Genomic DNA, 27912 nt, shown 5'->3' with positions numbered 1-27912 from the left:
CCCAGGGGAGGGAGATTCAGAGGTGGGGGGCCAGAGCAGCTAAAGGCTCTGGTAAAATCCATACAAATCTGAACAAGTCAGCATCATTGCAAAGTTCATTCTCAGTTCAGAAGTTTCACACTGCACCATGAAACTACAATACTATTTTCTGACCACATGTCCTAAAACCAAAACTCTGAAGTTCCTCTCAGCAAATGAATGGAAATCAGTCTGCATGTGTCACACTGTTCATGTTTTATGTTTTATTCCTTGTTAAAGTAGCAAAATTAAAAACATTTCATAAGAGGACTTGAAGAAAATGACATTTTAAGATCTTTGTTTGTAACGGGCAGTAATATGACTTGCTAGCACTTTACTGTGGGTTGAATTAAAAACATTTTGACATACAAAACATACATCACCACAAAACTATCACTATTTTAGACACACTTGTTAAGAAGCCATTATTTGTAGTGTATAATGGCTTTCTAATGATGTTTTCCTGGCTGTAACAGAGCCAAAGCAAATGGTACCAATTATACCTGTTCTTTTCCTGCTTTGACAAGTCATAATGACCTGCTGTAATAAAGGCTAGTGTAACCTGGATTGTATGCTTGCTTGGAGAAGAGTTACAGTTACATAAATTAGTTTCCACCAGGTGTTTTTCTGCTTTGACCTGTCCATCAAACAGTCTTTAGGAACTGGTTTGAACAGATTGATCCCATGCAAGTGTGAAACTGATTACCACCTGTGAGTATTTTCAACATGTCCTTGTACTTATACGACAATCCTGCTCAATGAAGCTTGTAATGCATTGGTCATGACACAGCCGAGGTAAACAAATAACATTGCAACTGAACTTCCTCTCATATTCTAGCTGATTAAAGAAGTAAGAGGCAACAGGTCATTTTGCATATAATGGCTTGACTTACTGTCCCTGTGAGCAAAAAAATATGTCTTTCTCAAAAATGTGCTTTTTAAGAGGTATAGTCAGCCCCTCCAGCTCTGGACAGATATGTTGAAGGACTTGTTTGTGTCATGCAAAAACCAGAAGCCACATCAAGTCTACGCACAGGAAGCTTTTTTTTCTGACGAACTTCCTAAGATGTGATGGTGAAACCAAAATCAGCTGTCATAGTTGTTCGGCCTTAAAGCACGTTTTCCCACTTCTGCATGTCACAGTCAGAGCTGATACAACAGAAAGAGGCAGTATAAATCTTGCTGTGTGTGGACCAACATATTTTATTTACAAAGCATTTTCTGCAAGTGTGGACGAGGTTATCGTCTGGTGGTAAGTTTACATCTTTGGTTTATTCTGAAATATTTTTCAAGAACTGTACACATTTGTTCACTAATTGGCTATTGTATTGTTTTATATTTATTAATATTTTGCATTGAAAGCTTATTTATCCATAGTCATAGATGAGCAAGTAAACTGTATTTACAGACTTTTGTGAATCTTTTTACTGATTAACTTACTGTAAGAGTAAAATTGACCCTACATCAGTGTTGGGTCAGCAGAACCAGGGGGAGAATCAAACACTGTTGAACATGCCCTTAAAAGGCATCTCTGCTCATTGCCTGAGCTGCTGCTCTCTGATGTCTGCCAGAGTAAGTTTCAGCTCTGTTAAATCAGCCTGGTTTCTAACTCATACAGTATGTCTATGAAGTATGTGTATATTCACTGTGTAAGTTTGGGTTTCTCTTTTTTTGAAGGATTTTTAAACCTGTTTATGCAATAAGTGTTTTTGGCTTTTTCTTATCCCTGGATCTCCAGCTCAAGAAAGAGCAACACTGTTGGATGTGTAACCCCTCAGACTGGACACCATCTTCCTCCTGTGATGATTGTGGTCAACAGATCAAGGTCTCTCTACCAGAGACTCAACAGTGATGTCAAAGACAGGCTGGCTGGATGCTCCCTCAGTCATCACAGTTCAGCATATGCAACAGTAAACCTGCTCAGGTGAGAAAACATAGATAATAAGTAGTGCCAACATTTTTAGCCAAAGTATTTTTAAGAATATAGAAGGGGAAGCTTAGGGCTTATTATATCATGTGTGTACATCAATATGTATTTTTTATCAAGGCTTGGATTTGTTATAAGGGGACTAGTAATGATAATAACACATTTAAGAAGCTGTAAAATACACTGGAGAGCAGGTTAAGAGCAACTTCCACAGCCTTTATGGTTCTTGTTTGACTAAAATGGCCTGAGATGGGAAAATTTGAAACATAATCAGTACATCCACAGGTTCAAACTGTCACTATTTGGAGATATGTTATCATAAAACACCTTCCATTTATGATGCTATGAGCCAGTACTTATCAAGCTTAATATGCGATGACTCACATCGCAAAGAAAATAAATGTTCATGGGCTAATCCAGGTGGTCATGATCCTGAATAAATATGCCACAGCACCCATGTAACACTGGCACCCCAGTGTCTGATGAGGTGCAATAAAGAGGACAAGTTATGGCTACTTTTCAAGACAGACTATGACATAATTTGCTCTCAAGTACCCCGAGTCGCACTCACTTTTAAGAGGCGTATGAAAGGAAATCAATTTCTTCAGAGGGTTATAAAATGACTTCATTTATATGAAGTATAAGTATGCTAAACTGCAGAAAACTGTGCAACCAAAGAGGGCACAGAAGGTATATCATTGATACTATTTTATTAGGGATTAACTAGTTTAAAGGACTTTTATACATTTGCACATTTATCTATCTAGAATTGTAATGTTTGAGAGGGAGACAGCTGGTTGCATGTTGTAGCAGAACCAATTTACACATCTCCTGACTGTTACTTTAGGGAACTGATTTTTATACGGTATCATTTCAAATATAAAAGGAATACTGAAAATAGATTAAAATGTGTTATGATAAATCTATCTAAAAAAAAAAAAAAAAAAAACTTCAAGGAGATAGGTGGCCCATAAGGTTGCAGGGGTGGCCTTGTTGCCCCAGTACTTCTGATCCTTGCAACAGCCCTGTACACTAAAAAGATTGCATCTGTGATATCAGTTTTCAGTAAAAGAATGTAGACGCTTTTGCTCGTTTCTTGTTTTGTTTTTCTTCCGGAGTCCCCTCTCATTCGGCGTTATTATGTGTCATTATGCGGTTGCTGAAACAAAAACCATTCGATCAAGTCATTAGTAGAAAGAGGCATCTGTATTATCTCCAGTGCTGTTTGCCTTATCTCTGCATGTCCGAGTCTCTTGACATATAAGGATAAACCGTCACCCTGCCGCCTGACAATGCAGTCCCAAAATAATCTGAAAGAGCAGCTGAGCCTCGCGCGGCACTGCACGCGCTCCCTCAGACACCGCACCACGTTACTTGGACTTTACAAAAAAACGCCTTAAAACCAGTCTTATCAACAGACATGACAAAATTTAGCTACTCTGAGTATTTATCTCAGTTTCGTAACGCTGGAGGTAAATGTAGTAACGTAGTGACGCGACGGAGAGAAGACAGGAGGAGAGAGCACGGTGAGAGCGACGTCACGTCAGAGCTGGAGTGAGTCTTTGTTTTGAAGCTGCATCTGTCCGTCTTTGTATTTGTGTGTCTGTGTGTGTGTTGGGGGACCTTGTATGATACTGGGGTCTTAGTGTTTCTATAAAAGAATATAAGTAAATATTTTTTTATGTTTATGTATTAAAGGACACCATATCAAACCACACTACTTAGAATTTAAGATTCATAAAAAATAAGCGCTGACAAAATGAGATAATCTCCCTAAGAATCAAGGTCAGTTAGATCAAAACAAACAGTGCTGATGCAGTGTACAATTATTTCAACACAGTGAAGAGTGTTGTGTTTTCTGCTCCTCAGGGATGTTGACCCGGTGGTTTCTGCCATCAGAAGAGGGGACGTAAAGGCCATAAAGGATCTCGCAACATCTGCTCCTCACTGCCTGCTGAGAGAGAGCAAGGATGGGTGGATTCCTCTTCATGATGCTGCTTTGTGTTTACAGACAGAGTGCTTGAGGACTTTGCTGAAGGGTAGGGCTCTGAGAGCATCATTTGTTGTCCCGTGAATCACTCAGACACTAAAACATTTGCAAACATTGCTAAGATGTGTGAAATAAAAAAATACTTTTCTGCCCCAGCTCATCCAGGTTCAGTGGACAAAAGGACCTTGCAGGAGCAGACAGCATTGCTGCTCGCTGTGTCTTGTGAACACTTGTCATGTGTGCAGTGTCTTCTGGAGGCCGGCGCTGACCCTGACATCAGCAGCAAAAACAAAGAAACCCCTTTGTACAAAGGTAGAGCAGAGGAATCAATCACTACACTACATTGCTATTTGGAAAGCAGCAGAGTGTGTCAGAAATGAATCAGTATCTTGTCTATCTGTAGCGTGTGAGCTGGAGAACGTGGACATGGTGAGCCTTCTCCTGTCATATGGTGCCATGGTGAACCAGCGCTGTGGTCAGGGATGGACGGCCCTCCATGAGGCTGTGTCCAGGAACAACACAGAGATCTGTGAGATCCTCATTAGAGCTGGGGCCATGATCAATCCACCAAACACATACAGCATCACCCCGCTCATTGTAGCTGCTCAGCGAGGGCAGCTGAGGGCGCTGTGTTACCTTGTTGATAAAGGTACTTCTTAGCAAAATATAATCCAAATTTGAATATTTTCATCCTTGTTTCTTTGTTTAAAAGAAAAACATGTTGTTTTTTAGGTGCAGATGTGAACATACAGACCTGTGATGGTGTCACAGCACTGCATGAGGCCAGTAAAAATGGCCACAAGGAAATTGTAAGACTGTTGTTGACGAAAAATGCTGATGCTAACAAGCCAACAAACTCAGGACTACTACCACTGCATTTTGCTGCCCAGTATGGTCATCATGAGTAAGTTTACACGCAGAAACATACTACTATGGTGGCATTAGAATAGGAAACATTGATGAAAACATAAATGGTTTGAAGAGGTATGAGCATGTATTGTCATTTTCCATCTAACAATCAAAACAGAAATCATTGGAGTTGTTAGTAAGGAAAATACAGCCAAAAAAAGTAATTATTGTTTTGTTCACTGATGCTAAAAAATATATAAATTTTATCATTTCTGTCAAAACCTTTTTAGCGAAATGTGACAAATACTGGAGTTTGTTACTTATAGGCAAATCAATGAAGCACATGTACCCCTATGAGAATGTTGTTGTCCTGAACTGTAATCAAATGATTCTTTCAAAAGAAAAAACACCAAACTGATTGTGCTCTTTGTGTTCAGGATTGTGTCACTGCTGGTCTCAGTGACAAGCCGAGCCGTTCTCCGTCACAGCTGTGTCAGCCCGCTCCACCTGGCAGCAGAGCATGACAGACACACGGTGGCAGCTGTGCTCCTCAAGACAGGTGCAGACGTAAACGCCACTCTGACCCACTGTCACTCCATGCGGTATGCTGACCAACGAGCCACAGCCCTCTACTTTGCTGTCGCCCATGACAGCGTACAGACAGCAGAGGTGCTGTTGAACGCTGGAGCTAGTCTAAACCTGGATCCTGTCAGTCCACTGCTGATGGCAGTACGGCGAGGCTGTGTCTGCACGGTGTCCCTACTCCTGGACAGAGGGGCTGATATGGGTGCCAAAATACCGTCTTATGCTGCCACTTTTCCTGCCGTTGTTGCACTTTGCATGAACAATCTGCCTCTGCTCAAGTGTCTTTTGGACAATGGCTGTGATGCAGTCTCCTGTTTTAAGTGTACATACAGCAGCGATCCTCACCCAACATCAGGTGGAGCTCATATGAGAAATGTTGGCAGCAATGGCTATGACAGTATGCTTCCATTAAACTGCAAAGAGCCATCAAAGAAAGCAACACAGGTATAAAAATAAGCACAAAAACAATCAAATGATAATGATTAAGATTGATCTGAACATATTTTAACCTTTGACTTATTGTTTTTCTGCAGTTTTGTGAGTGGATCTCCACACCTGTAATGTGCAAATCAGCAGGACTGATCATAGACCTGCTGCTGGAGCACGTTGCTCATGTTCAGCTGTGCAGCAAACTCACTGAGCTGCTGGACAGTCAAGAAGAATGGCTTGCTGTCAAGAGGAAGTTAAGTATGTGTCTCATCAATCATTTACATCCAATCATGCAAATGTGTCTGTTTCACTTCCTCACACAAGCACACGTGACAGATGTAATCTACAATTACGAAAGTGACTATCATCTTTTCTCTTCATCCACAGTGTCACCTCGTCCTCTTCTGCACCTCTGCAGAATCAGGATTCGGAGTCAAATGGGGAGACACAGATTGAAATCTCTTTCAAGTTTACCTCTGCCAGATAGACTCATCAGATACCTGAGCCACATTGACTGAAACTCAGATGAACTTAAAAACAATATGGACTTCAAAGATGGGACTAAATTTATCATGTTTTGTTTCCTTTTTTAGATACATGGAATCTTTAAATGGTTCCCTCAAAGCAGCTCTTTATACCTATTTATAACTTGTGTAATGTGACAATGAGTTCCTTTAATGTGTCTGTCTGAATGTTTTGTAGTTTCTGAGTTAGAGTGAAAATGATCTAGTGCCCAAAGGAGTTCTCAAGGGAAGTTGAATCATTTATTTAAAAATAAAAGTCATTGTCTCAAATGTGCCTACATCAAACATTACTCTGACAAAGAAAAAAAACAATCTACGTCCCACGTTCTATTCTCAAAGTTGAAAGAGGAAACTAAAACAGGATGTTTTCCTTTAGCTGCATGACTTTTGGTATTTAAAAAGAGCAGTCATCTCTGTAGAAAGCCTAAAAGTAGAAACCTTTAAACTTACTGTCATTTTTTCGACACCTGAAGGCATCAGACTGGCATGTAAGAGAGTGTGATGACGTTGTTCTGCAAGTGCAACAGTCCTTCAGCTTGAAACATCACAAATAAAAAAAGCAGTCCAGTAAGTGCTTGGGGATCATGTACAAACGTTGAAAATTGAATAGTTTGTCGTGCAAAACACAACATGTCAATAAGTCTTATTTACATAATAGAGCGTTTTCAAATGAATCCAAACACGCTGAAAATTGGGGACTGGACTGTGGGTTTGGTCGGGATTGGTTTGACCACCACGTGTGTGTGTATTTTCTGTCCATAAGGATGCTCGAGTCTCTCTGCCTCAGTGCCTGCTGATTTGTTCCACAGCCCCGGGGGCGGATGGGGGACAACAATGTGACTGTGCAGGACCTGGTGTCCGTGGTACTGGAAGGGGCAGCAGGCGCACACACTCACGCAGTGGTGAGAGCTCAGGTCCAGTTTCAGCGTCTCTTTTTCCGCAGACAGAGCGGCTTTTGCATCATCACTGTAACTCCTTTTCCTCTTTTCGTTTTCGTTGCCATCAGTGATGCCTGCGGGGTGCTTTTTTAATCCCGAATGTGGGTGCTCCCTCTTAGTCAGGGTCAACTTGGGTTCCTCCCAAAACGAGGCTGGGAGTTGGCGTTTCCTCATGGGCACCTGCTCCACTGCGTTCCCTGTGCTCTCAACGCACTGCGCATCAGAGCTGCTGGCCTTCTCTGCGGTCTTGACACTCTGATGAGCAGTCCCCACCGGTTTCACGCACCCATACTCCGCAGACCTGTGCGCGTGGCATCTCGGTACCCTGGAGTACTTCTGTGAGAAACGTTTGAGTTGTTTCTGCAGGTATTTCCTGTGATCCACGGAGCGTCTGCAGGGAGCGGACTTGTCCAAGGCCGCTTTGATATCGCTTGATGCTAAGTTCACAAAATTCAGCAGTGTCTTGACCTCACTGTCTGCGTTTGCCATCTTCAAGGGTTGTGATCAGATCAGTCCATGATGAAATGTGTTGACCATCATTGAAATCTGAAGGGAAGTAATAAAATATTTTCAGGTTATGCGTAATTGCGCGATATATTCTGTAATTGGAACCCTAAAATGAGTTTGATCCTTCTGTTTAAATAAAGATCAGGGATTAATAACCATTCACTCACCTCTGCTCGGTGAATCCAGACTCTGGAAGCCACGGTCCCAGCACAAACGTCTCTCCGGGCTGCAGTAGGAGCACTTCAACAAGTTGAATGAATATAAACTCCTTGTAGTTATGGTGCTTTCCTTGAACCAATCAGCGACCCCAGGCCCCTCACAATGCACCCCAATCAGCCTCCAAGCGCCCTGGTATCGGATTTTTCACCATTGCAAATTGTTGTCATGGAGATCTGAAGGGAAAAGAAGCTGCTGAGGGGATGCGATATTTCTCCTACACGGTGATTTTTACGCGTTGGCCCAAAATCCCTTAAAATCCGGAGTGTGTGGGAATAAAAACGCGCGCAAATTCAGCTGAGATATGTACTGCTTTTAACTTTATTCTGGAGAAGTAAAAACTGATTTTACACAGATACCCCTCATACCCTCCCCAAGGGTGATGTCAGCTGTAGGATTTGGTTAAGGGAGGGGGGATCTAAAGAGTGCATAACCATGGAAAGGGGCTTGAGCGCTCAAGAATCTTGTCTTTCTGTTTGCCCCCTCAATCGAGCGACACAAAAGCTGAATTACTCATTCAAACCTCGCGGGACAAAGGGGAAGGAGCTGGATAGCACTCCTGCATTTGTAGTCAAACATTTAGAGACTTAAATCGAGTCGTCATGAAGGAGAAAGAGTCGGACAAAGCCCATAGAATTGCCATCAGCAAACATTTTCCTGTGTCATATTATGGGGTCTCCATGGCTCCCTCTGGCCCGCGGACAATAGCACAAGTTTGCACACTCGAATACTGTCACCCTGCCAACGGCAACAAGGGCCCAAAACAGGACAATCCCCCAGAGAAAGCATGGGCTCTGCGGGGAAGGTTGCAATGGAGGAGGAAAGGGGGACTTGTGAAATGCTAATTGAGCTTCATCCCCTTATTGAAGTGGGTAAAGGAGTACCTATCATCCCATTGAAGGGCTGCAGCAGTGGAGTGAGATGTGATGAAACTGTTTGTCTGCTGACTAACACCTCAAGCTTGTGCACCCTGAGCCACTCCCGCATCAGGACACATCATTTAAAAACATCCTGCAGTCTGTATCAAGGCTGTGCAGGCCATTTGCTGTCTGAGCAGCAGGCGACATGATTGATTGCCTCTTTCACTCAGTTTGGGGTTGTCTGAGGAGAGTCCTGCAGGTCCATTTGTGCACCAACCGGTCTATCTTTTTCAAGGCAGTGCATCCCTCTTGTTCTGGGACCCTATTGTGGACCCCTTCTTCTTTTTCTTCTCCTCCTTCACCTCTGTGTTCTGCTGAAAAGGCTAATCAACAATGCCCCCTCCCTCGTCACCCCACTCCTGTGCTTTTGAAGTGAGGGAGACTGAGAAAGAGGAAGCAAAGTGGCATCCATGAATTCAACAATGTGTCACTGTGCTTGTGTCAGACAGGTGGATGGGGTGTTTGTCAAACTAACAGACATTCAAAAGGTCAATCTGTTTTATGGAACTGCTTAAAGAGGTGTTAACTTTTAATAATCTCTAGATTTCTGTTCAACTTTCTTTCAGTCTGCCTTTACACATCATCAACCTCGAGAGAAACATCTACACTGGTACACGAGTGTGAGTGTCTCTTAAACTGCATAACGTGAGCACTTAGATTTGCACCGAACTTGCATATCTTTGGTATTCATGCAAAACTGTTGCCACCAGTGGAGAGAAACTCTGAACCACAGTACTCAATATGTTTGTAATCTGTTGTTGACTGTCTGATGGAGACCCAGCTGGGCTCTAATAAAACTGAAATTGACTCTGTCTAGACCAGCTTCTCTGCGTAAGTGGTCTGAGATACATCCATTAGTGGAATTATCTATTTTATGCAATTTCACTGTTGTTATTTATTTGCCTGAGAAGCTTAAGAGATATAACAGAGATTTGAGCCACACCATAAATGCATATAATTAAAAGCTTTGTTGAGTATCAGCGTATTAAGATCTATAACGGCGCTCTATATGTGTCGCTGTGGGAATAAGAGCTAAAAGTAGAAATGTCAAAGGAGTTCTGTGTGCGTCAGAAAATCCACAAATCCCTGGAAAGTTACTGCCTCAGGTTGAAGGGTTTTCATTTGTTTTGTCACATCTCATGTTAAAAATTGAGTGATTGAGTTTAAAATCAGTCCTGTTGTTACAGCTTCTGGTACAAGGAGATTACAAAATGTGTCAAATATATGTTTTGGCAGTAGAAGTGGAGAAAGTGATGCAGTGCAGGGGAATCTGAGAAAGGAACAAAGGGGAATCCACTCCTGCTGGTTGGACTCCAAAAAACTTGTTTACAACTGATCCTTATTGTTGTTAAGTTTGTGGTAAATGAGAAAAAATAAGAAAGCAATGAAAACACTGATATTTCTCTGCAGAATAAAGAGCAAAGCTCTCTAAAAAATGTCCTAATGGAGACACTGTCAGTGCAAATTTGAATTTTCTAACAAATAAATATCAATTTCTGTTGAAGTTGTAATTTTCAGAGGTGTTTCAGCTGTTTTGTTATGTGTGCAACACATAACATAGCAAAACAGAGCTCAATATAAGGACTTGCACTTAGCTGATTTCTTATAGGTACAGTAGTTAACTTTTTTCAAGACTTGCCCAGTAGGTGGCAATCTACCTCCACTAAGATACATCAAAGCCCGCCTAGTATTAAGAGAGAAATACAGGAAAAAGTGATGATAAATGCGGTTAAACCAACGTTCTTTGAACATGAATATTCTCTAAATGAAAGAGTGGGTTTTGGGGTCTCTTTTTCTTGGTGCATGAGATATTTTTGGGCCTTCGCGTAGGTGCTGATTAAGCATCTTGGCAGAGATAATAATGCTGAAAGACACAGTAATCTTATTAAGAGGTTTTCTTATCTGACTTTAAAGGGGCCGTGATGTATGTTGTGGCAGATTGCTGCTTGTTGGAATGAGTTGAGGCAGCAGGAAGGAACCAGGAGGATGTAGTGCTTTTCTCTTGTCAGATAATCGATACTGGGACAGACTGGAGAAGAGGATGGACGAGCTTAACTGCTGGGCACTCTTAGATGCCGAATTCAGGCTTGTTTTGTACCTCAAAAAGTCTAAAAAAAACCTGCATTGTACAACCAAAAGCAGCAGCAGCTGTGGATTTTCCACTCTAAAAGTCATCCACAGCTCTTGTGCATGAGCTCAGCCCCATTACTGTCAGTGAAGAGCTTTTTGATAGGCAAGAGATGTGATAAATGCTCAGCCATAGCTAAAAAGGCTGTTTGGCTGCTGGATGCTGAAGCCCATTGATGTTACTCCAAAGTTGTTTGAATAGTTGGCTCTGATGCTGTTTGTGTTATTTTGGAATAAGCAGTCTCTGACACTATTAGCCGTCTTTGCTGGCATTTAAACCACAAGCACACTTTCAGACAGAAGTCTTGTGGGCACGACTCATGGTTGGGAATTTATAGGATATGAATAAGCAATGAAAATGATAAACAGGCATAAGCTGCTTGATTTGATTGGTGTGCACTGTTCTACAGAGTGAAGCTGTGGGCTCAGATATATTTCCTGTCGACAGATTCTTTACAGTTAAGCCTGAGCAGGGGCGCTGTGTGTGGATGAAAAGTTAGGGGGCAGGGGCCCTAAAAGCTGATCAGAACATTTGGGTGTTTTAAGTGATGGGGTCCAAGGAGATTATTTAATACAAGAAATTGAATCCTTGGTTGGGTGCCCGAGGGGCTGTTTACTTGACATCAGTTTTAAGATGAAACTTAAAAGTATTGTTGCGTTTTGGCCTCTTGTTTTCACGGAAATGGCATTAAAGCCGACCTCAAACGCAAACTTTTAAAAACCTTCAGAGTGGAATTTTTCTGAAACACAGCCACCACCATTGCCAGATAAACAGTAAGCCCAGTACAAGAGTACTGTTGTTATGACCATCACAGACTACCATGTTGTGCTTGTGTTGCTCAATCTGCTGACCGCCTTTAACGAAATGTGTATCTGTTGCTCCACTTCTGCACTTAGCATTTGCCAATATACCAGATGCTTGGCCTAACTCTACTTTGGTGGACATCCACTGAAAGCTGCTTCTGAGAAAGACAGTTATTGCGCCAACTACAGGCCTGGCATGCAGTTTCATTCTCTCAGCATTTCTTTGTAAACCTAGATTTTTCAGTGCCTTTTAGTGTTTTTGGATGAAACATTGTGTAAACAGGGCCTGAGTCTAGGGCAGGGGTCTGCAGCCTATGGCTATGGACCCTTGATGCTCTTTGACTCTTTAGCAGTGTCTCCATGTAGCTTTAATTACATATTGTTGATTTAAAAAGAAGAAAAGAATTTTTATTTTTGTTACAAAGGGTATTAATAAAGCCTTGAAACTAGAGGAAATTGTGATAGCCCTAACACTAACCCTTACCCTAACACTAACCCTAACACTAATCCCTTACCCTAACACTAACCCTAACCCTTACCCTAACACTACCCTTACCCTAACACTAACCCTAACACTAACCCTAACCCTTACCCTAACACTACCCTTACCCTAACACTAACCCTAACACTAACCCTTACCCTAACACTAACACTAACACTAACACTAACCCTAACGCTTACTATTACCCTAACACTAACCCTAACGCTAACACTAACCCTTACCCTAACACTAACCCCTACCCTAACCCTAACCCTAACCCTAACACTAACCCTATCCCTAACACTAACCCTAACGCTAACGCTAACCCTGATACTAACCCTTACCCTAACACTAACCCTAACCCTAACACTAACCCTTACCCTAACACTAACCCTAACACTAACCCTAACCCTAACACTAACCCTTACCCTAACACTAACCCTAACACTAACCCTTACCCTAACACTAACCCTAACACTAACGCTAACCCTGATACTAACCCTTAAACTAACACTAACCCTTACCCTAACACTAACCCTAACCTAACACTAACCCTAACCTTAACACTAACACTAACACTAACCCTAACCCTAACCCTTACCCTAACCTTAATACTTACCCTAACCCTAATCCTTACCCTAATACTAACCCAACCCTAATACTAACCCTTACACTAACCCTAACACTAACCCTAACCCTAACCCTAACCCTAACCCTAACCCTAATACTTACACTTACCCTAACCCTAACACTAACTCTAACCCTTAAACACACCAACCCTAACTCTAATTCATCTCTCAAGTGTTTGGTTTCTTCAAGCAGCAGCAATACTGTCAGGATGTAAGTGTTTAAGTCAACCTCATATGAAGCCTATGCTTCATATGAAGCCTATGCTTCAAAGTGCTCAGAACTGCCAATTTAAGTGTGGCCCTGGAAATGCCAGAAACCACATACAGAGCAGTTTTTAAAAAGTTGTTTTTTCCTGCAAAATTAAACATGTGATAGCTTGGTACAAAAAACGGGTCTACAAAAAAAAAATCATAGTTTGCAACTCATCTAACATTTCTGTTCTTAGATTGAACATCCATTTCCTGTAACTCTGTTTCTGATTGGTTGAGAAATATCCTTGTTACTTACGAACCCCCCCTCCCCCGCAAATAAAATAATAATAAAAAAAAAAATTTAAAGCTCCTCTAAGGAACTGTTGGTTTGTGTTGCTTTTGACACCCCCTGTTGTCTAACTTCCAGTTTCTTCTCTGACTGCTGGGAGTAGTCACCATACATCTTTGACATGGGTACATTTTAAAAAGGCTGTTTTGGTAACTTTCCATTAATCACCTCATCTGAGAAGTAAATAAAATATCTTCACAAAGAGATCATTAATCTTGTTGCTGATGGTCTGGTTTGCTTTAGTGGCTCATACAGAAGTCTGAGGGTTATTTTCAGACAGTTTTATCACAAATTAAAGCCTGCTCACAGGAGCTTTGCCTATGAGCTGTTTGAATAGGACTTACAGAGACGTGTTGATGTTATTCTGATAAAAACATGATCCTCTATGCAGCCTCATGTATAAGTGACACTAATATGAGCACCAGGGTTTTATAAGCCCTGTCAGTTAACTGTTTTAGTAAATCCCAGTAAACTGTGCATGTCACATCAGCTCTCTAGTACCATGTACATGCCTGTGGGCTGTGGGGTAATTTCATAACTGTGCCTGGTGGAGACCACCAACAATTATTATGCAACTCTGCTCTTAAAAACCGTCCATTCTCTGCTCTCTGGCCTCACAGCATCCTCCTTTTATATCAATATGGTGTCAAAAGTTTAGTGAAGGGAAGTAGACTGAAACTGGGGTTTAAAAATAAACACCTAATAAATATCTTATAAGTGTGTCTCTGTTGTGGAGCATTAGCAGTGAATGCCAGGTTACATCAGTGTTGTTGATCTCAGCCTACTTTGGGACCATTGGACCTTGGAGTGTTCTAGCAGGCACATCAAACATGGGGATAGCAATGTTTTCAGTCGGTAGGCGTCTTGCACCTTCACTCATCTCACTCATCTCTCTCCTCACTTTCTCTCCACTTGACTTTAATTCGGTCTAGTACCTACGCGTCATCCTCACGGACTCGCCTCCACGCATTGTGGGCTTGTGCTTTTTTTCTCTTTCTAAACAAGAAAAAAAAGAAAGAAATCAAACACAAACAAGTGAACCAAAACAAAAACTGTCATCAGCAGCACCTTTGAAATCCCCATACCACCCTGTGCTTTCTTTGCTTTCCTTTTTTTCCTCTCTTTTTTTTTTGAGAAAGGGGAGGAGGGAGGGGATCTTTTTCTTTTTTTAAGAGAGAGAAGCGGAGGGAGAATTTGTTTGAGCACACGCTGTCAGGATGAGCTGATGTGAGCGCTGCATCAAGTGCGCGGACGGTGATGCTCCCGTATAAAACACCGCGCTGTATTTTGGCTCAGAGGGGTGATGCATCAGTTTAACCCTCGGCTCTGCCCTCCGGACTCGCCCATCCAGTAATCCAGCCCTCAGATAAGTTGAGGGGGGCATGTGTGATCCCATTGCGAGGAATCCTGCCGCACGATAATTCCTGAGGATCTCTCTCTCCCTCTCTGTTCGCTTTCTTTCCTCTCTCTTTTTTTTCTTCAACTTCGATGGCTTGAGTGAGTGGCCCATTTGCACTCATGCTTGCAGCCGAGGAGGGATGTAAAGGTACGGGCCATCCACCGCCCTCACATTGCACGGAGTAGCGGCGTGATTCAGGTCGCTATCTGAGTGCCAATCAGCCAAAAGAAAACTACTTTCGAGATGTGAGATTATCGAGATTTGCTCCTCATTCCGCCGGCTCGCCTGTCCTATGCTATCGACAACGGGATTTCAAGAGGAAAATGATTGTGGCATAAACTATTTCTGGAGACGGTTGTCACAGATATCGCCGCTGAACTGGACAGGGTGGATGGTTATTTCCCAAACTGTTCAAGCCTATGTATACTGCATTCATTGGTTGGAAACGCTGCCTAGTATCTCCGAGAAGAGCTCAAGAGGAATGCTGGTCCAAGATCTAATGCCATTTACTTTAAGTTTCTGGCCTTTTTTCTTCGGTCATTGCCTTCTCTCACTGTTTTTACTCTCGTGCCAGGTAAGGAGCATGTTCACGCGCGCCAAATGTCAATTTACGCATGAGAAGGAAAATGCAGCTAGAGTTTGATCTACTAAGAAAGCACATCTAAGAACCACGTGCCTTATTTTTATTTCAAGTTACTCGTGTCTCTACTGAAAAGCAACTGGCAGATTAAATTTTGTTTACACCAGGGCACACCTGTGTTTAGGAAGTGCTGTCGGGCACGCATGTGCAGGGTTTCCATGAGAAATGTAGCTCCCTACTCTCTCTCACACACACACTCAGCTCCCTTGTAGTGGGAACATGGAGTAGCCAACTGTGTTTTCATGATAACAATATTCAGTTATCCCACCAGGATCCCTGCAGCAGGCATATGTTAGTGATGAGTATTCTAACCTCTGCCCTGTGCTGCTGCCTACAGATAGTGGTGAGCTGTTGTTCACACGCACACAGTGTTGCCAGGGTTCATGTGTAATGTGATCTGCTCGAGTTTCCAAGTCCACCTACGCACACTCCTCGGGGCAGCCTGCTGCCCACTCTGTTGGTGGGTGGTTTCTTACAGGGAGCGGGCTGCAGCCATAGACGTGATACTATTCTGCATGTACTACATACACACACAGCAGCCCTGGTGACAACAACACTGGAGATCTGAAAAGAATGCTGAGAGGATATCCACAGTGAGAGGCTGCTAAGTGTTCCAGCATCTCCATTTGTGCTGCACAGTGTTGATGCTGATGGTACTTGTGAGTAATGTGCTGAAGGACAGAGCCTCAGTCATTTCAATGTCTCTCTGTTTCTCTCTTCCTCTCTCCCTCACCATAAGGGAGAACTCCAGAGGTCATGCTCACGGACTGTGGCGGAGAAAGTTAGTGAACAGTGCCAGCTGGCATGCCACTGTAGAAGATACCCTCCTCTCCCCCCTCCACCGCCTCCACCACCTCCCCCACGGCTCCTGGGCACCACAGGTAAGACTGCTCAGCTCCTGCTCGTCCCTGGTTTCACACCTGTCCCACTTTAGTGACCAAACGCAGGTGTACAGTTACTGGCTGGTCTGAGCGAACTGTTTTGTCGTGAAGTGTTTCCCTTCTTATGCTCAAAAGAAAAACCTTCCATCCACCCCCTCCCTCATATGACTGCGTGTGCATGGGCTCAGTTTTGCACATACGTGTCCTCTGTGCATGTTGTAGAGCCAGCAGGATGTTGACAGCTGAACACAGGACTAATTTATGCTGGGTCTGACCTTGGGGAGTACCCATCTGCCTGTGAAATCCATGCCCGCTGGGCTGCCAAGCTCAGTGGTTCAGTGGTAGGGTTTCCCCCAGAGGACCCCTGATTAAAACACAGATGAGTTAATTAAATTAGCTTTAATTTGGTAGAGATAAGGGGCTAATGAAGCGGCACAGTAGTTCCAGCTTTTCGTTTTGAAGTTGAGCTGGAGGCAGTCAGGGTATGTGTGAATGCTTTGTACTTGCACACAACAAGCGCTCAGACCTGTGCGGGTCCTCTCTGTGTTTGGTCCCACTCTTGGATCCTGTGACAGATCGGCGAGCATATTCCCCCACAGCTGCTCCCTGAAAGTTGCTATGATTTGTATATAGTCTCTCAAGCACTTTAATGAACATCACACTGAAATATGGGACAGGCGTTGCTGATGATGCAGCCGTTTTGAGCTATTACTGCGACTCTTAAAAATCACTCACACTCTGCCCTTTTATATTACGAGCAAAGAGAAGCACTTAATCTCTAAAGTCTCAATAGACGGCATGTTTTAATCAATCATATCCAGCGATTTTTCCTGTCTGGTCAAAGTAGGACCTCTTTATCTCCAGACTCGGCTCTTAGAGTTATAGGCTCTTCTCTGAATGTTGGACACTGCTTTAATGCTGCCACAACCATCTGCCTGTAAGCTAAGGTGGGGGTTTGACACCCAATTACAGCTGACGCATGAGTGGAACTCTGAAGGCTGCATCTACAGTGCTTGATGCCTCCATAAACAGCAGTGATAAATGTGATAAGCGGGCCAATTTTTAATCCCTTTCAGCCTTACACAGAAATGTTTGCAGAGGGTGGAGACATCATGAATAAATCACTTAAAAAGAGATTTTTCCCCTCAGTTCTCTATTTAATCTATACAGAGGCATAATTATCCTGATGTTCCCTCAGTAGCCCAATTTGCACAACAGTTAGAGCTGAGAGTTTGCTTAAACTGAAGTCTTTAAATATGCAATGATTATGCATAGCTAACATGCAAAACTGGGACAATGACTGAGACTTTATCCATCCTCTAAAAGTCTTCAGAGAAAAGAGGAAAAATTGGCATCCTAAGTAAGTCTGAGTGCTGAAAACGGTGTCTGAAGTCCTTTCCGAGTGTGGCTTTATCACAAGAAGTAGATCCTTACCACTGACTGAATTAAATCCTACAGCCGTTGACAAAACGCAGGATTAAAATGGAAGTTTGGCTGAGAGGAGCTTTTAGATTCATAGTGACTTGTGACGTGGTGAGCTGTGCCGGGGAGAGCCGTGCCTGGTTTTTCTCTCACTAGAAATTTGCTGTGTTAGAAAATAGTCTGCTGCATTACTAAGGCGTATTTGTTGCTATGGTGTAAACCCTTCCACTCATTCATAACAAAATATCTGCGAGTTCAGGAGCCACGAGTTTGTTGTTGTATATACAGTGAAGAGTCTGTGGAGCATAAAACTAGAACAAAGCAGCACACATAGATAGATTGATATGCACATGACTAAACTGATTTATAGATGGTGGGAGTGCAGAAAGAGGGGCGGGAAAGTTCTGCATCACAGACACAAAGTTGCTGATGCACATAATGTTATTCAGTGTTATTCCTGGTGAGTGGTCTTACCCCACAGATCTGACGTGGAAAGAGCAGGAGGTTCCTGCAAAGGTAATTGGTGTGGACAAGAGTGCTGGTGTAGAGAAAGCTGATGGGACCTTAAATGATTCATGGTGTCGGGTTAGATATCTTTGACCGTTGAACCTCAGACCCACAGAACAGGCGAGGACACAGCGTCTTCACAACTCAGAGATAGGGAAGAAAATCCCAGCCATGCGTCTGTGTTTTGTGTTGTATAATATGATCACTATAGATCTGATATCAAGACTCAGTCAGTGTTTCATCCAAAGCAATGCAATCGCAGCAAATATTGTATTGACTTACACCAGTGGTGTTAAATAAATTCCATGCATCTTCTTTCCTTTTTGTCCAAATCTCTCTCCTCCTGCCCTTTTCCTTCTCTTTCAAGTGGCAGAGCCAATGGTGCCCTTGATCAGGCCCTGGTGGATGGAGATGGACATTATAGTGCTTGGAACGGTGGGCTGTGCCTCAGTCGTCTTCCTCCTCTCAGCCATCATCATCTGCTACAAGGCCATCAAGAGGTTGGACACAATTTTTTTCTCTTTTCACGTCTGTCCTTGTAGCGTATCAGTAACCCATCTCTGATAAACTGTAAAGTGATGACCACACAGTTGCAGCCAGGCCACTTAAGCCATCATGTGTAACGTGACCCATGGTAGACTGTGTTTTCATGTGTGAGTGGTGCAGGAGGATACGATGACCCCGTCATCACCCTGCTGGGTCACACTGAGGTCAGAGGTCAAACAATGGAAAGGGCTGTAAATGTCACAGAGGAAGATCCACAACACTGAGTCACCTGGAAACATTCTATCATGTAAATTAATTTACTGTTGACCTCAGCGCTGTGCTGTTTTCATTTGCACAAGTGTCTAAAGCTTCCGAGAGTGGCAGACGGTTTCATGAAAGTGAAAGCAGGGAGGCGAGCAGAGGAATCCCAAGACGCTGCGGCTGCAGTGGGAACTGTTTTCCCCCCATTTGGTTTAATAGAGGAAAAGGCTGCGTGAGGCTTTAGCCTGCAGCATATCCCAGACCCAATTCTCTGTGTGACATTAAGGCAGCACTGTGTCATACATGCACTCTGACATCACTGTTAATGTTCGCAGACATTTAGCAAACACACACACATCGTGCAAAGCGATGTACAGAGAGGCATGCAGAGAACACTCGTGTGCACCCATCCATAAACACACAACATGTTAACATACATGGATACATCATCCTGGCATATTTACTCACCCTATAAAATATGGCATTAACATAGACTCTCACACAGCCCTGTGAGAGCAGCCTCAGACCAGTGTGCTAAATGAGAGAGATATATCTGTGTTTCTTTATTGATGCACGTTTGAACTGATTCACTATCATACCTTTGTGTTTTTATGGGACTATATTAAGCCTCCATGCCTGTCATGGCTCTCCTCAGCAGAAACCTATTTCTCTTTTCTTTAAACAACAAATAGGCAAAGTCAGGCAGCGGAAGTAATGGGTGGTTGGCTCAGGAATTCATTATGGCAATTCTCCAGCCCCCTGTGTAGCCAAGGGGCACCTTTTTTAATGCAGCAGTGGTAGGAAAGTGTTGTTGCAATACGGGCTCTAGCCCCAAACCCAAGTCATTATTTATGAATTAATTTGCGCAGTCATTCAGTCGCAGGCCACATCTTTTATACATGCGAGCGGGTCGTGTCCTGAAGCTCTGTGGGCTCTAGACTGCAGACTCTGTGCCATGCCAAGCTGCCCTCTTCTCTGAATGAGAAGGGAGAAACATGCAGGTCCAGCCAGACGAGCCTCGTTAGACATTCATTAGTCAGCAGCCAATAGGAGAGCAGTCCGAGGAAGATGTGATTCCTTAAACATTTGTCATGGATGCTTTAATCATCCATCACTCCTGAGAGGAAGGGAGGAAACCACGCTGCTAAAAGGACAGAGAAATGTTGTTTAGCAAAGCAAGGAAAGGCAGTAATTGAGCCTCTTAGTCAATAACAATGTGAGAGAGGGTTTGTCAGTGAGAAAAACACAGCCAGTTATATATAGCCCTTCCAGCCCATCAGTGCTCCGGGCTTTCCCAATGAAAATCAGCTGGACAAGGGCCAAGGCCTGAGCGCCTGAGCGCCTCAGACAGTAGAGGAGCTAACACTGCGGGTCCCAGCCCTCCTGGCCTTTTGTTATTTTTTATAATCTTTTTCTGCCAGTCATCTGTCAGTAGCAAAGGGCCTGGAAAGACGGGGAGAAAAAAGCCCACTTCCATATAGTTCTATTCAGAGTCCACAGCACCAGGGAGGCTGGTGTGTGCAAGCAGAGAGGAGAGGATTCAGACACACGCTGCGCTTCAGTGTTGCTGTGCCATCCCAAGCAAAAGACATGATGCTGCAGTCCGGGCTCTCAGCCATCCAAGGAGCCAAAACAAACAAAACTCAGACCAAATGACTAATGAAGCTAGATGCTTCTCCCAATCACTTAGCGCTCGGGGAGGCTTGTCTAAAGACGGATAATACATCACAGCTGGTCCTGTCCTGTCCAAGGGCAAGGCTGTATATCCAAAAACCCAACTCAACAGTAAAAAGGAAATACTAGTCATGAAAATGGTTTCAAATCCAATATTTACTAATGCATTATTAATCTCCATTTTATTTCCAAAATGACTAAATTAGCACCGTCAAAACTGGTGACAGATTCTTGCAGTCTGTTTTGTTATGCTGTTTCTTTGAACCATAGCATGTTACTCTAATATCCAGATGGCTGGAGTAATTGTAAACAGCTCGACACATGTCCCAATTTCACCGCGATCCATTCCCCAAACTTCAAACAGGAGTGTGCGCTGTGATTGCACAGCTTTCATATGAAATATTCATCTAACCTGTGAAGTGTTGTGTTGCCACCTGCCATGTGTCAACAGCATGGCATCTATTATTGAGGGCCTAGGTTGAGGTCGGTTTGGGGCCCTGGTGCTCGGCCCTGTGAGGTGGCCCAAAGTGACATGGTCAGTCTGAGGAAAGACAACCTGGGAGGAAAAAGCAGGGCCAAAGCACCCTCCAGACTGATATGGATCACAAACAGCTTTTTATAGCATAACAGATGAAAAACTGACCGGTCAAATTTACTCAAAATAAATCATTAGCGAGCTGCTAGGATGTTGCGTAACACGCATTGAACCCACTGACCCTATATTCCAAGTGGGAGAATTCCCAGACTGGCTGTAAACAATGCTGTCTGTCCCTCTGAGAAAACTTTGGTATATCCCAACTCCCCTAGCTGCGTCCGCATCGGCCAATCACCTCCCCCGCTGCAGACTGTGTTCCCACCCTGAGGCTGGACAGTTTCCTTTTTTAGGCTTCCCCGGGGTCCCACAGGGACGCAGTAAGCAGCATCTGTCCCACATGGCCAGCATGGATCCCTAGTGTCCCACGCCATACCAGCCCTACCAGCTGATGGCGTCCCACTGGAAGTCTGAGTCATTGTCTTAGTCAGATGTTTTGTTTGAAACTTAGCTTGTTAGCCTTTAGCTCTCTCTTCACTTCACACAACAGCCACAACACTTTACAATAGATACCGTTTTGAAATCATCATGCTCCTCTGTAGTCTTATAACACATCTCCCACCACAAAACATTTATCTTTATGAATATTAGACTAGCATGCAGCATCTCTGTTATGCTGCTCTCAGACTTAAGCATCTCCCTGACATTGTGCCAGCAACTCTGATATCACCAGGTGTAATGTTTTGTCTGGGTACTGTCTCAGTCAAATGTGTTAGCATGTTTACATATTCTATTGTACAGCAGAGACATTATCACTGCAGTTAAAGCTCCCGTGAAGAGTTTTTAGCTAGATCTGAAACAGAGCGAAATCAATACTGATGCCTCTTTATGGAGTATGAAAGCAAATGAACCATCAACAAGTCCTACAATTCCTAAACTGTAATTTTTTAATGCGTGTAACAGCTGTGAGGGGGTAGGCGTCACACTAGATGACTCACAGCATGCTATGGGAAAAAGTTTTATTCACACTGTAGACAGCAAAATTCAAAGTGAGTAAGACATGTGAGTGTAAAAAGGAAAGATGGATTCTCTTTTTTAGACTTCCTTAAAATGTACAGGATAAATTATCAATAAAAGGGAGATGGTTTATGATGAATTAATACAGCCTGCAGGGGGCATCAAAAAATTAATAAAATCTTCCTTATTGGAGCATCAAAAGACAACAAAGTGATCATTGGGGTTCAAAGAAACTATTAAGACTAATAAAAGATATAATCAGCAGATACAAGCTTTGTCCACAGTGTGTGCCAGAATCAGTTCAATCTAACCCTCCTTGCAGTACCTTTAATGAAATGATAAATGACCACCAGATGTTTTTGACAAGTTATTCTATTAAGATTAACGAAAATGCTAACCTCACACCTGGGATGCCGGTAAAGCATGTAAATTACATTGGCCAGGCGTACCGTGACTTTAATATTCAGTGAATTCTTTCCCCATTTAGAGGAAATCCCTAAGACCTTTGAAGATCCTTATATGGAAGAATGTGTCTCTTGGTGTGTGTGCGTGCATGTGTGTTTTATCTGAAAAAAAAAAAAAAAACTGGTTGACGTTAAGCTGAGCAGGATTTCTGGGGAGCTCTGATGAATTCAGGAGGCAGAGGGGCAGAGGTGGCTCACAGCGATGAAGTGGCAGCTGAAAAACAGCTGAGACAGGAACAGTTTATAAAGCTGACAGCAACAAGATGGTTGTTTAACAGGTGTGGAGAAATCAGATTGGCTAAAGCGTATAGCTGCAGCGAAAAAAAAGACAGCTGACAGATTGAGTGTACAGCAGTGGGGGAATGAGCAGATGTGAATACACATCCTAATTGAACATTTATGTCTGACCTGCTGACAACTGGAAAGGAATCGCAAGAAAAATATGTAAAGTTAGCTTTTCATTTTAAATTTCAGAAATTTAACAACATCGACATTTCTAATTAATCCAATCAGATACACAAGGGAGCATTGATTACAATCCAGTAAAACCTCCAATTATACACATGCAATAATAACTGCTGCAGATTAGGTAGGGATGGGTACCAAATTAGGTACTTTTAAGGGTACTGACCGAATTCTGTCAAAAGTACCAGGTACCAATTCATGTAAAACCAAAGGTACCATGTTTAGGTACCTTAAAGCATCCTTGTGACTGTGAGGGAGTGGAAGAGTACAGGATTTTCCATGCTGGCCATGAACACAGCATTGCAAGGTTATATACTAAAGAATAAATATGTTAAATTCAAAAAAATATATTTTATCATTGAAAAAAATGATAGATTTTGCCACATAAACACAAAAAAGTACCGAAAACTGGAATAGTTGAGTACCAGTACCGATTGCCAGGTACTGGGAATAGGTACCGTATTGTTTTAAATGTGAAGGTACCCATCCATAAGAATAGGTTCAGGATGTAAAATATTTTGTGGACAACAAAAAATTTACAACCTAACAACTAAATGTATTCCCCGTTTTCTTTTTTTCTTCTTTTTCCTTTTTTCCCTCCAAATAATTTTTTTGTCACATGCCTGCATGAATTTTCCAAATTATTAAAAAATAATCAAACATAATCAGTAAAATGTTTTCATGTTAGTAAATACTTTGACTGACTTCAGCTGCACGGCATGCATCAAACAAACTAATATTAAAACAAGCCAGCGTTATCTGACATAAGGGTCAGACCACTGACCTCATCAGTGTTTTCTCTTTATGAAATCTTCCTCTGGTTTGCTGAGCAAACATTGGATTGTGCTGCTTTCAAAAGTTGCACGGTGTTTTTGGAAATTTGATTTTATGTTTCAATCTGAAGTTAATTAAAATTTTCCACAAACCTAAATGTAAACTCAACACACGTAGCCCTCCTTCCAGGGCTGATGAACTGGACTGCATTATGTCACATAAGAGCTCATTTCACCCTGTAAGACTTCCCTCTCTGCATGATGCCCGAGACCAAAAAAAGATTTTAGCTGGATTGGACTTGGAATAACTGTTCATCAAAGTTGGACCGCCAGGCCAGTGCTTTCAGAGGGGAGACACTGAACGAAGATGTCGCTCAAGGGTCCTCTGTGGCAATGAAGGCAATATACAGTGTTGAGTGGGACAATGACTGTACTAACTGTATTCAGATCTGTCTCTGAGTTACATAAGCCAGAGCAGGAGAGAGCAGCTGAGGGGGTCGGTGCAGAAGCCACAGTACACTGGACAAATATAATAACCACAAAGGCACCGAGGAGTGCATGAAAGGGGCTGCATTGAATGATCCTGCTCTTCACAGGCCAGGAGCAGGAAAAGGATCATGTGTTGCAGCTTTCTTTTGCACCAGAACGAATCAAGTAGTGACTGTTAAAGCCCAACCAGTGTTGAGTGCAAATATGACAGTATTGATCTTATTACCATGTTGTTTTTACAGCCACACACGCTCATTACTTAGAGGAAAGATTGCATCTAGCAGTCAGAAGAGGTAATTGCCTTATCCCCTCTGTTGTGATGTATTTTTCCATCCTGTCTCCTTGCAAAAGTGACCTTTGAACACTGAGCTTATTAGAAAGGATTGCCAAGACCATGGCATGCACCCAGAGCAGTAGGAGAAATCAAATCAGCCCTAAAGGTTAACAGTCTAGAAACTGTTTAATGGCATGGCCTTTAGCTGGCATCACATCTGTTATTTTCAAGAGAGCTGTCCTTACTTTCTGAAAATGTTTGTTCGCAGGAAACCACTCCGGAAAGAGGAGAACGGGACGAGTCGCGGGGAATATGCCATGAGCATCCGTAACAAGAAGGCCATGGGTACAAACAACACTGTGGTATAGACTGTCTCCCGGTAGACGCAGGATGTGATATCACCATTAACGTCTCTCACCCTCTACAGAACACAACAACCCCTCCTCACCCAGAATGCAAAAGGGTTTCACCCCAAGGTTTTCAAATAGGTAAACCTTCCCTCTTTTCTTGGCATGTTGCCCGGACATGAAGACACCGTTCAGCTCCAGACGGGCTGTAGAAGCTGAAAGGAGAAAAAAATCAAGGCAGGAAAGATGGAAAGGAAAGACCCACAAAGCCCCCATGGTGTCCAAAGTGGCCCAGCAGGCTGAACATTATGCTCTTAGTAACAGCAAGTGTTGCTGACAGGCTGGTTGGCTGCTGGCTGGAGAGGGACTGTCTGCCAGTCTGCTGCAGATCCAGACCTCACACACACACACACACACACACACACACACACACACACACACACACACATACACACACACACACACACACACACACACACACACACAGAGTTGACATCTGCAACGGAACAATACAGCCGCCCTGCAGTCCCCACAGGACAGCCCATCACACACAATAAATAACGTGCATGCAGTTTTTACAAGAGAATGCAACTTTTTTTATACTCCAATCCCCACACCGTCCATCTTTTGTTTCTCCATTTTCTGAGACAGATGCTTTGTGAGAGGCATGATGGTACTGTCGCTCTCGGCTCTGACATGTGGATTCATCTGACTATGCAATTTAAAGAAATCCACATTTCAATAGAAAGGAGAAGCCGCGACAACAACGCCGGACATTGTGGTTATTTTATCATGCCAAAAATGCCAACCCAGACGTATCTCAATGTAATATATTCTCCTGTCATTCATTGATTTTTTTTCTCAATTTATTTACTACCTTTTGGATTTATTTTTCTACTTAAAAGAAAACTGTCTTGTAAGTTCTGCACATCTTTGCAAACCGTTGAACATCTTGATGAATTCATTTGATTCCCTGATAGCTCTGTTTTTTAAGTGAATAATTTATAAACCATACAATTCATTTGTGATGCTCCGATGCTTTAAGCCTGCTGTCAGTTTGTCGAGACGCTGATGCAGAAAACATGCTCGCTCTGCAAGGAGTTGTGGTATCAGTTGTTTCGTCTCTGGGTGTTTGATATGCTTCTCTTTGTTTCCCTGAGACTTCAGCTAAAACACGGGGGTCTCCATGAAGTTCTATGTGAATGTGTGTTTTCCCAACATAATGTATGTGCTGCATCCTAAGCCAGATTTCAGTTTGTTTCTCAATCCAAGAGCCCCCTTCAAAAACAAGTTAAATCTCAATTATGTGTTGAAATTGGCTTGTTTCAGAGTCTTGGGGTCAGCTAGATGCCTTCAGCCATGTTTCTGTTTGGTTTTGACAATCTTCATTTTTCTGTCTGCCAAGCAAGCTTAGCACATCACTATAGAAACAGGGGACCTAAGCCCAGGGCTGACCTTGTGACTGCTGAGAGACGGGAGACTTAGCCAATAGCCAGAGATCAGGTTGCACACAGAGGAAGGCCTCAGCAGGGATGTGTGTGTGTGTGTGTGTGTGTGTGTGTGTGTGTGTGTGTGTGTGTGTGTGTGTGTGTGTGTGTGTGTGTGTGTGTGTGTGTGTGTGTGTGTGTGTGTGTGTGTGTGTGAGAGAGAGAGAGAGACTCTGTGCTGTCACAGGCATCCTTCACATCCCTGTTGGAAGAAAAACACAACTGAGCTGAACTGGAGCATCACTCAACGCTGCTCTGCTTCTTTTTTCTTTTTTTTTTTTTTTTTTTTAATTTAATCTGTGTGTGTGTCACTGTGTGTGTGTGTGTGTGTGTGTGTGTGTGTGTGTGTGTGTGTGTGTGTGTGTGTGTGTGTGTGTCTGAGCGTGCATGTGTGAGGGTGTGTTTGTCTGTAGGTGAGTGTGCATGCAGATGAGTGTACTGAGAGTGGGCTGTACTCTGTGGCTGTCAGTGAAGTATAGATATTGGCTAAACTGTGGAGATTTAGGGGAAAACACATGCTTGCATCTGAACATGCACAGGTATTAGCTAAAAGTATACCCCACCATGTACCTATATGAGAGAAATGAAGGATGCATGAATGTAAATATTGATATTTAAAGATCTGCCTTCTGGACTGTTAATTAATGTACAGTGTAACAGAACATATGTTTATACATAGTTAAACAATGTGCTACTATTTAGAATAATGTCAATGTTGTCATGTTGATGGAGCAAGCCATTAATGTATATATGGCAATCAATAGTACAAAACACAATTTATGCATCATACCAAACAGATAGAAAGATGTGCATAAGTTGATTTCATTGCTGAGTTTTTCAGTTGTAAATAAAACTGTACAGAACAACAGAGCTACAGTCTATTGTGTTTAAACAGATGCAACGCACAGGTATGACTCTGCTGTTATGTAGACAAAGTTATAAAAGTGAGATTGTTATATTTAGCCTGCCGTGTAGTGCCGTTCACATCTCGGGGCTGAGCCGTGCTGGCCGTGTCTCCTGAGCCCGCCTCCCTCCTGCAGCCGAGGACATGTTCTCATCAGTCTGTCTCACACAGTGCATCTTTAATGAAGTGAGATTATCAAGCGTATTGCGCTCCATGGGGCTTAATGATAGATGAAGGAAAACTTATAGGTTGCATATTGTGCAAGCTCTGGGCTCAATCTGTAATAATGCCAGAAACAAGGCATGGGTGTGTGTGTGTGCGAGGGATTTCTGCAGCTACAGCAGGAACACAAGTTTCTGTAATAAAAAGTAACAGAAGATAAACGAAGATAATGAGTTCAAACAC

At 42.8% G+C, this 27912-nt stretch overlaps 3 protein-coding genes across 3 annotated transcripts; 2 read left to right on the top strand and 1 right to left on the bottom strand.

Moving 5' to 3' along the window:
• Positions 1–3185: 3185 nt before the first annotated feature.
• On the top strand, positions 3186–6528 carry LOC141806510 (ankyrin repeat and SOCS box protein 2-like). Its single transcript, XM_074692080.1, has 8 exons — positions 3186–3499; positions 3815–3984; positions 4092–4247; positions 4339–4584; positions 4668–4839; positions 5222–5813; positions 5903–6056; positions 6186–6528. The coding sequence occupies exons 1-8, from the start codon at positions 3366–3368 to the stop codon at positions 6314–6316; spliced, it is 1755 nt and encodes a 584-aa protein (XP_074548181.1). The 5' UTR covers positions 3186–3365; the 3' UTR covers positions 6317–6528.
• On the bottom strand, positions 6528–8321 carry LOC141806511 (protein FAM181A-like). The gene is made up of 2 exons (XM_074692082.1): positions 7935–8321; positions 6528–7806 (listed from the first exon to the last, which is right to left on the bottom strand). The coding sequence occupies exon 2, from the start codon at positions 7747–7749 to the stop codon at positions 6988–6990; it is 762 nt and encodes a 253-aa protein (XP_074548183.1). The 5' UTR covers positions 7750–7806; positions 7935–8321; the 3' UTR covers positions 6528–6987.
• Positions 8322–14656: 6335 nt separating this feature from the next.
• On the top strand, positions 14657–27662 carry prima1 (proline rich membrane anchor 1). Its single transcript, XM_074692632.1, has 4 exons — positions 14657–15458; positions 16264–16405; positions 18702–18834; positions 25038–27662. Exons 1-4 carry the CDS (start codon positions 15177–15179, stop codon positions 25135–25137), a joined length of 657 nt encoding a protein of 218 aa, XP_074548733.1. The 5' UTR covers positions 14657–15176; the 3' UTR covers positions 25138–27662.
• The last annotated feature ends 250 nt before the right edge of the window (positions 27663–27912 follow it).

Source organism: Halichoeres trimaculatus, unplaced genomic scaffold (assembly GCF_033239565.1).
Source record: "Halichoeres trimaculatus isolate MK-OKI-2021-1 unplaced genomic scaffold, fHalTri1.1 fHalTri1_scaffold_17, whole genome shotgun sequence".
In the NCBI taxonomy this organism is placed as follows: Eukaryota; Metazoa; Chordata; class Actinopteri; order Labriformes; family Labridae; genus Halichoeres; species Halichoeres trimaculatus.
The sequence above is the reverse complement of the archived record's forward strand: the minus strand, read 5'-3'. Positions and strand labels throughout refer to the sequence as shown.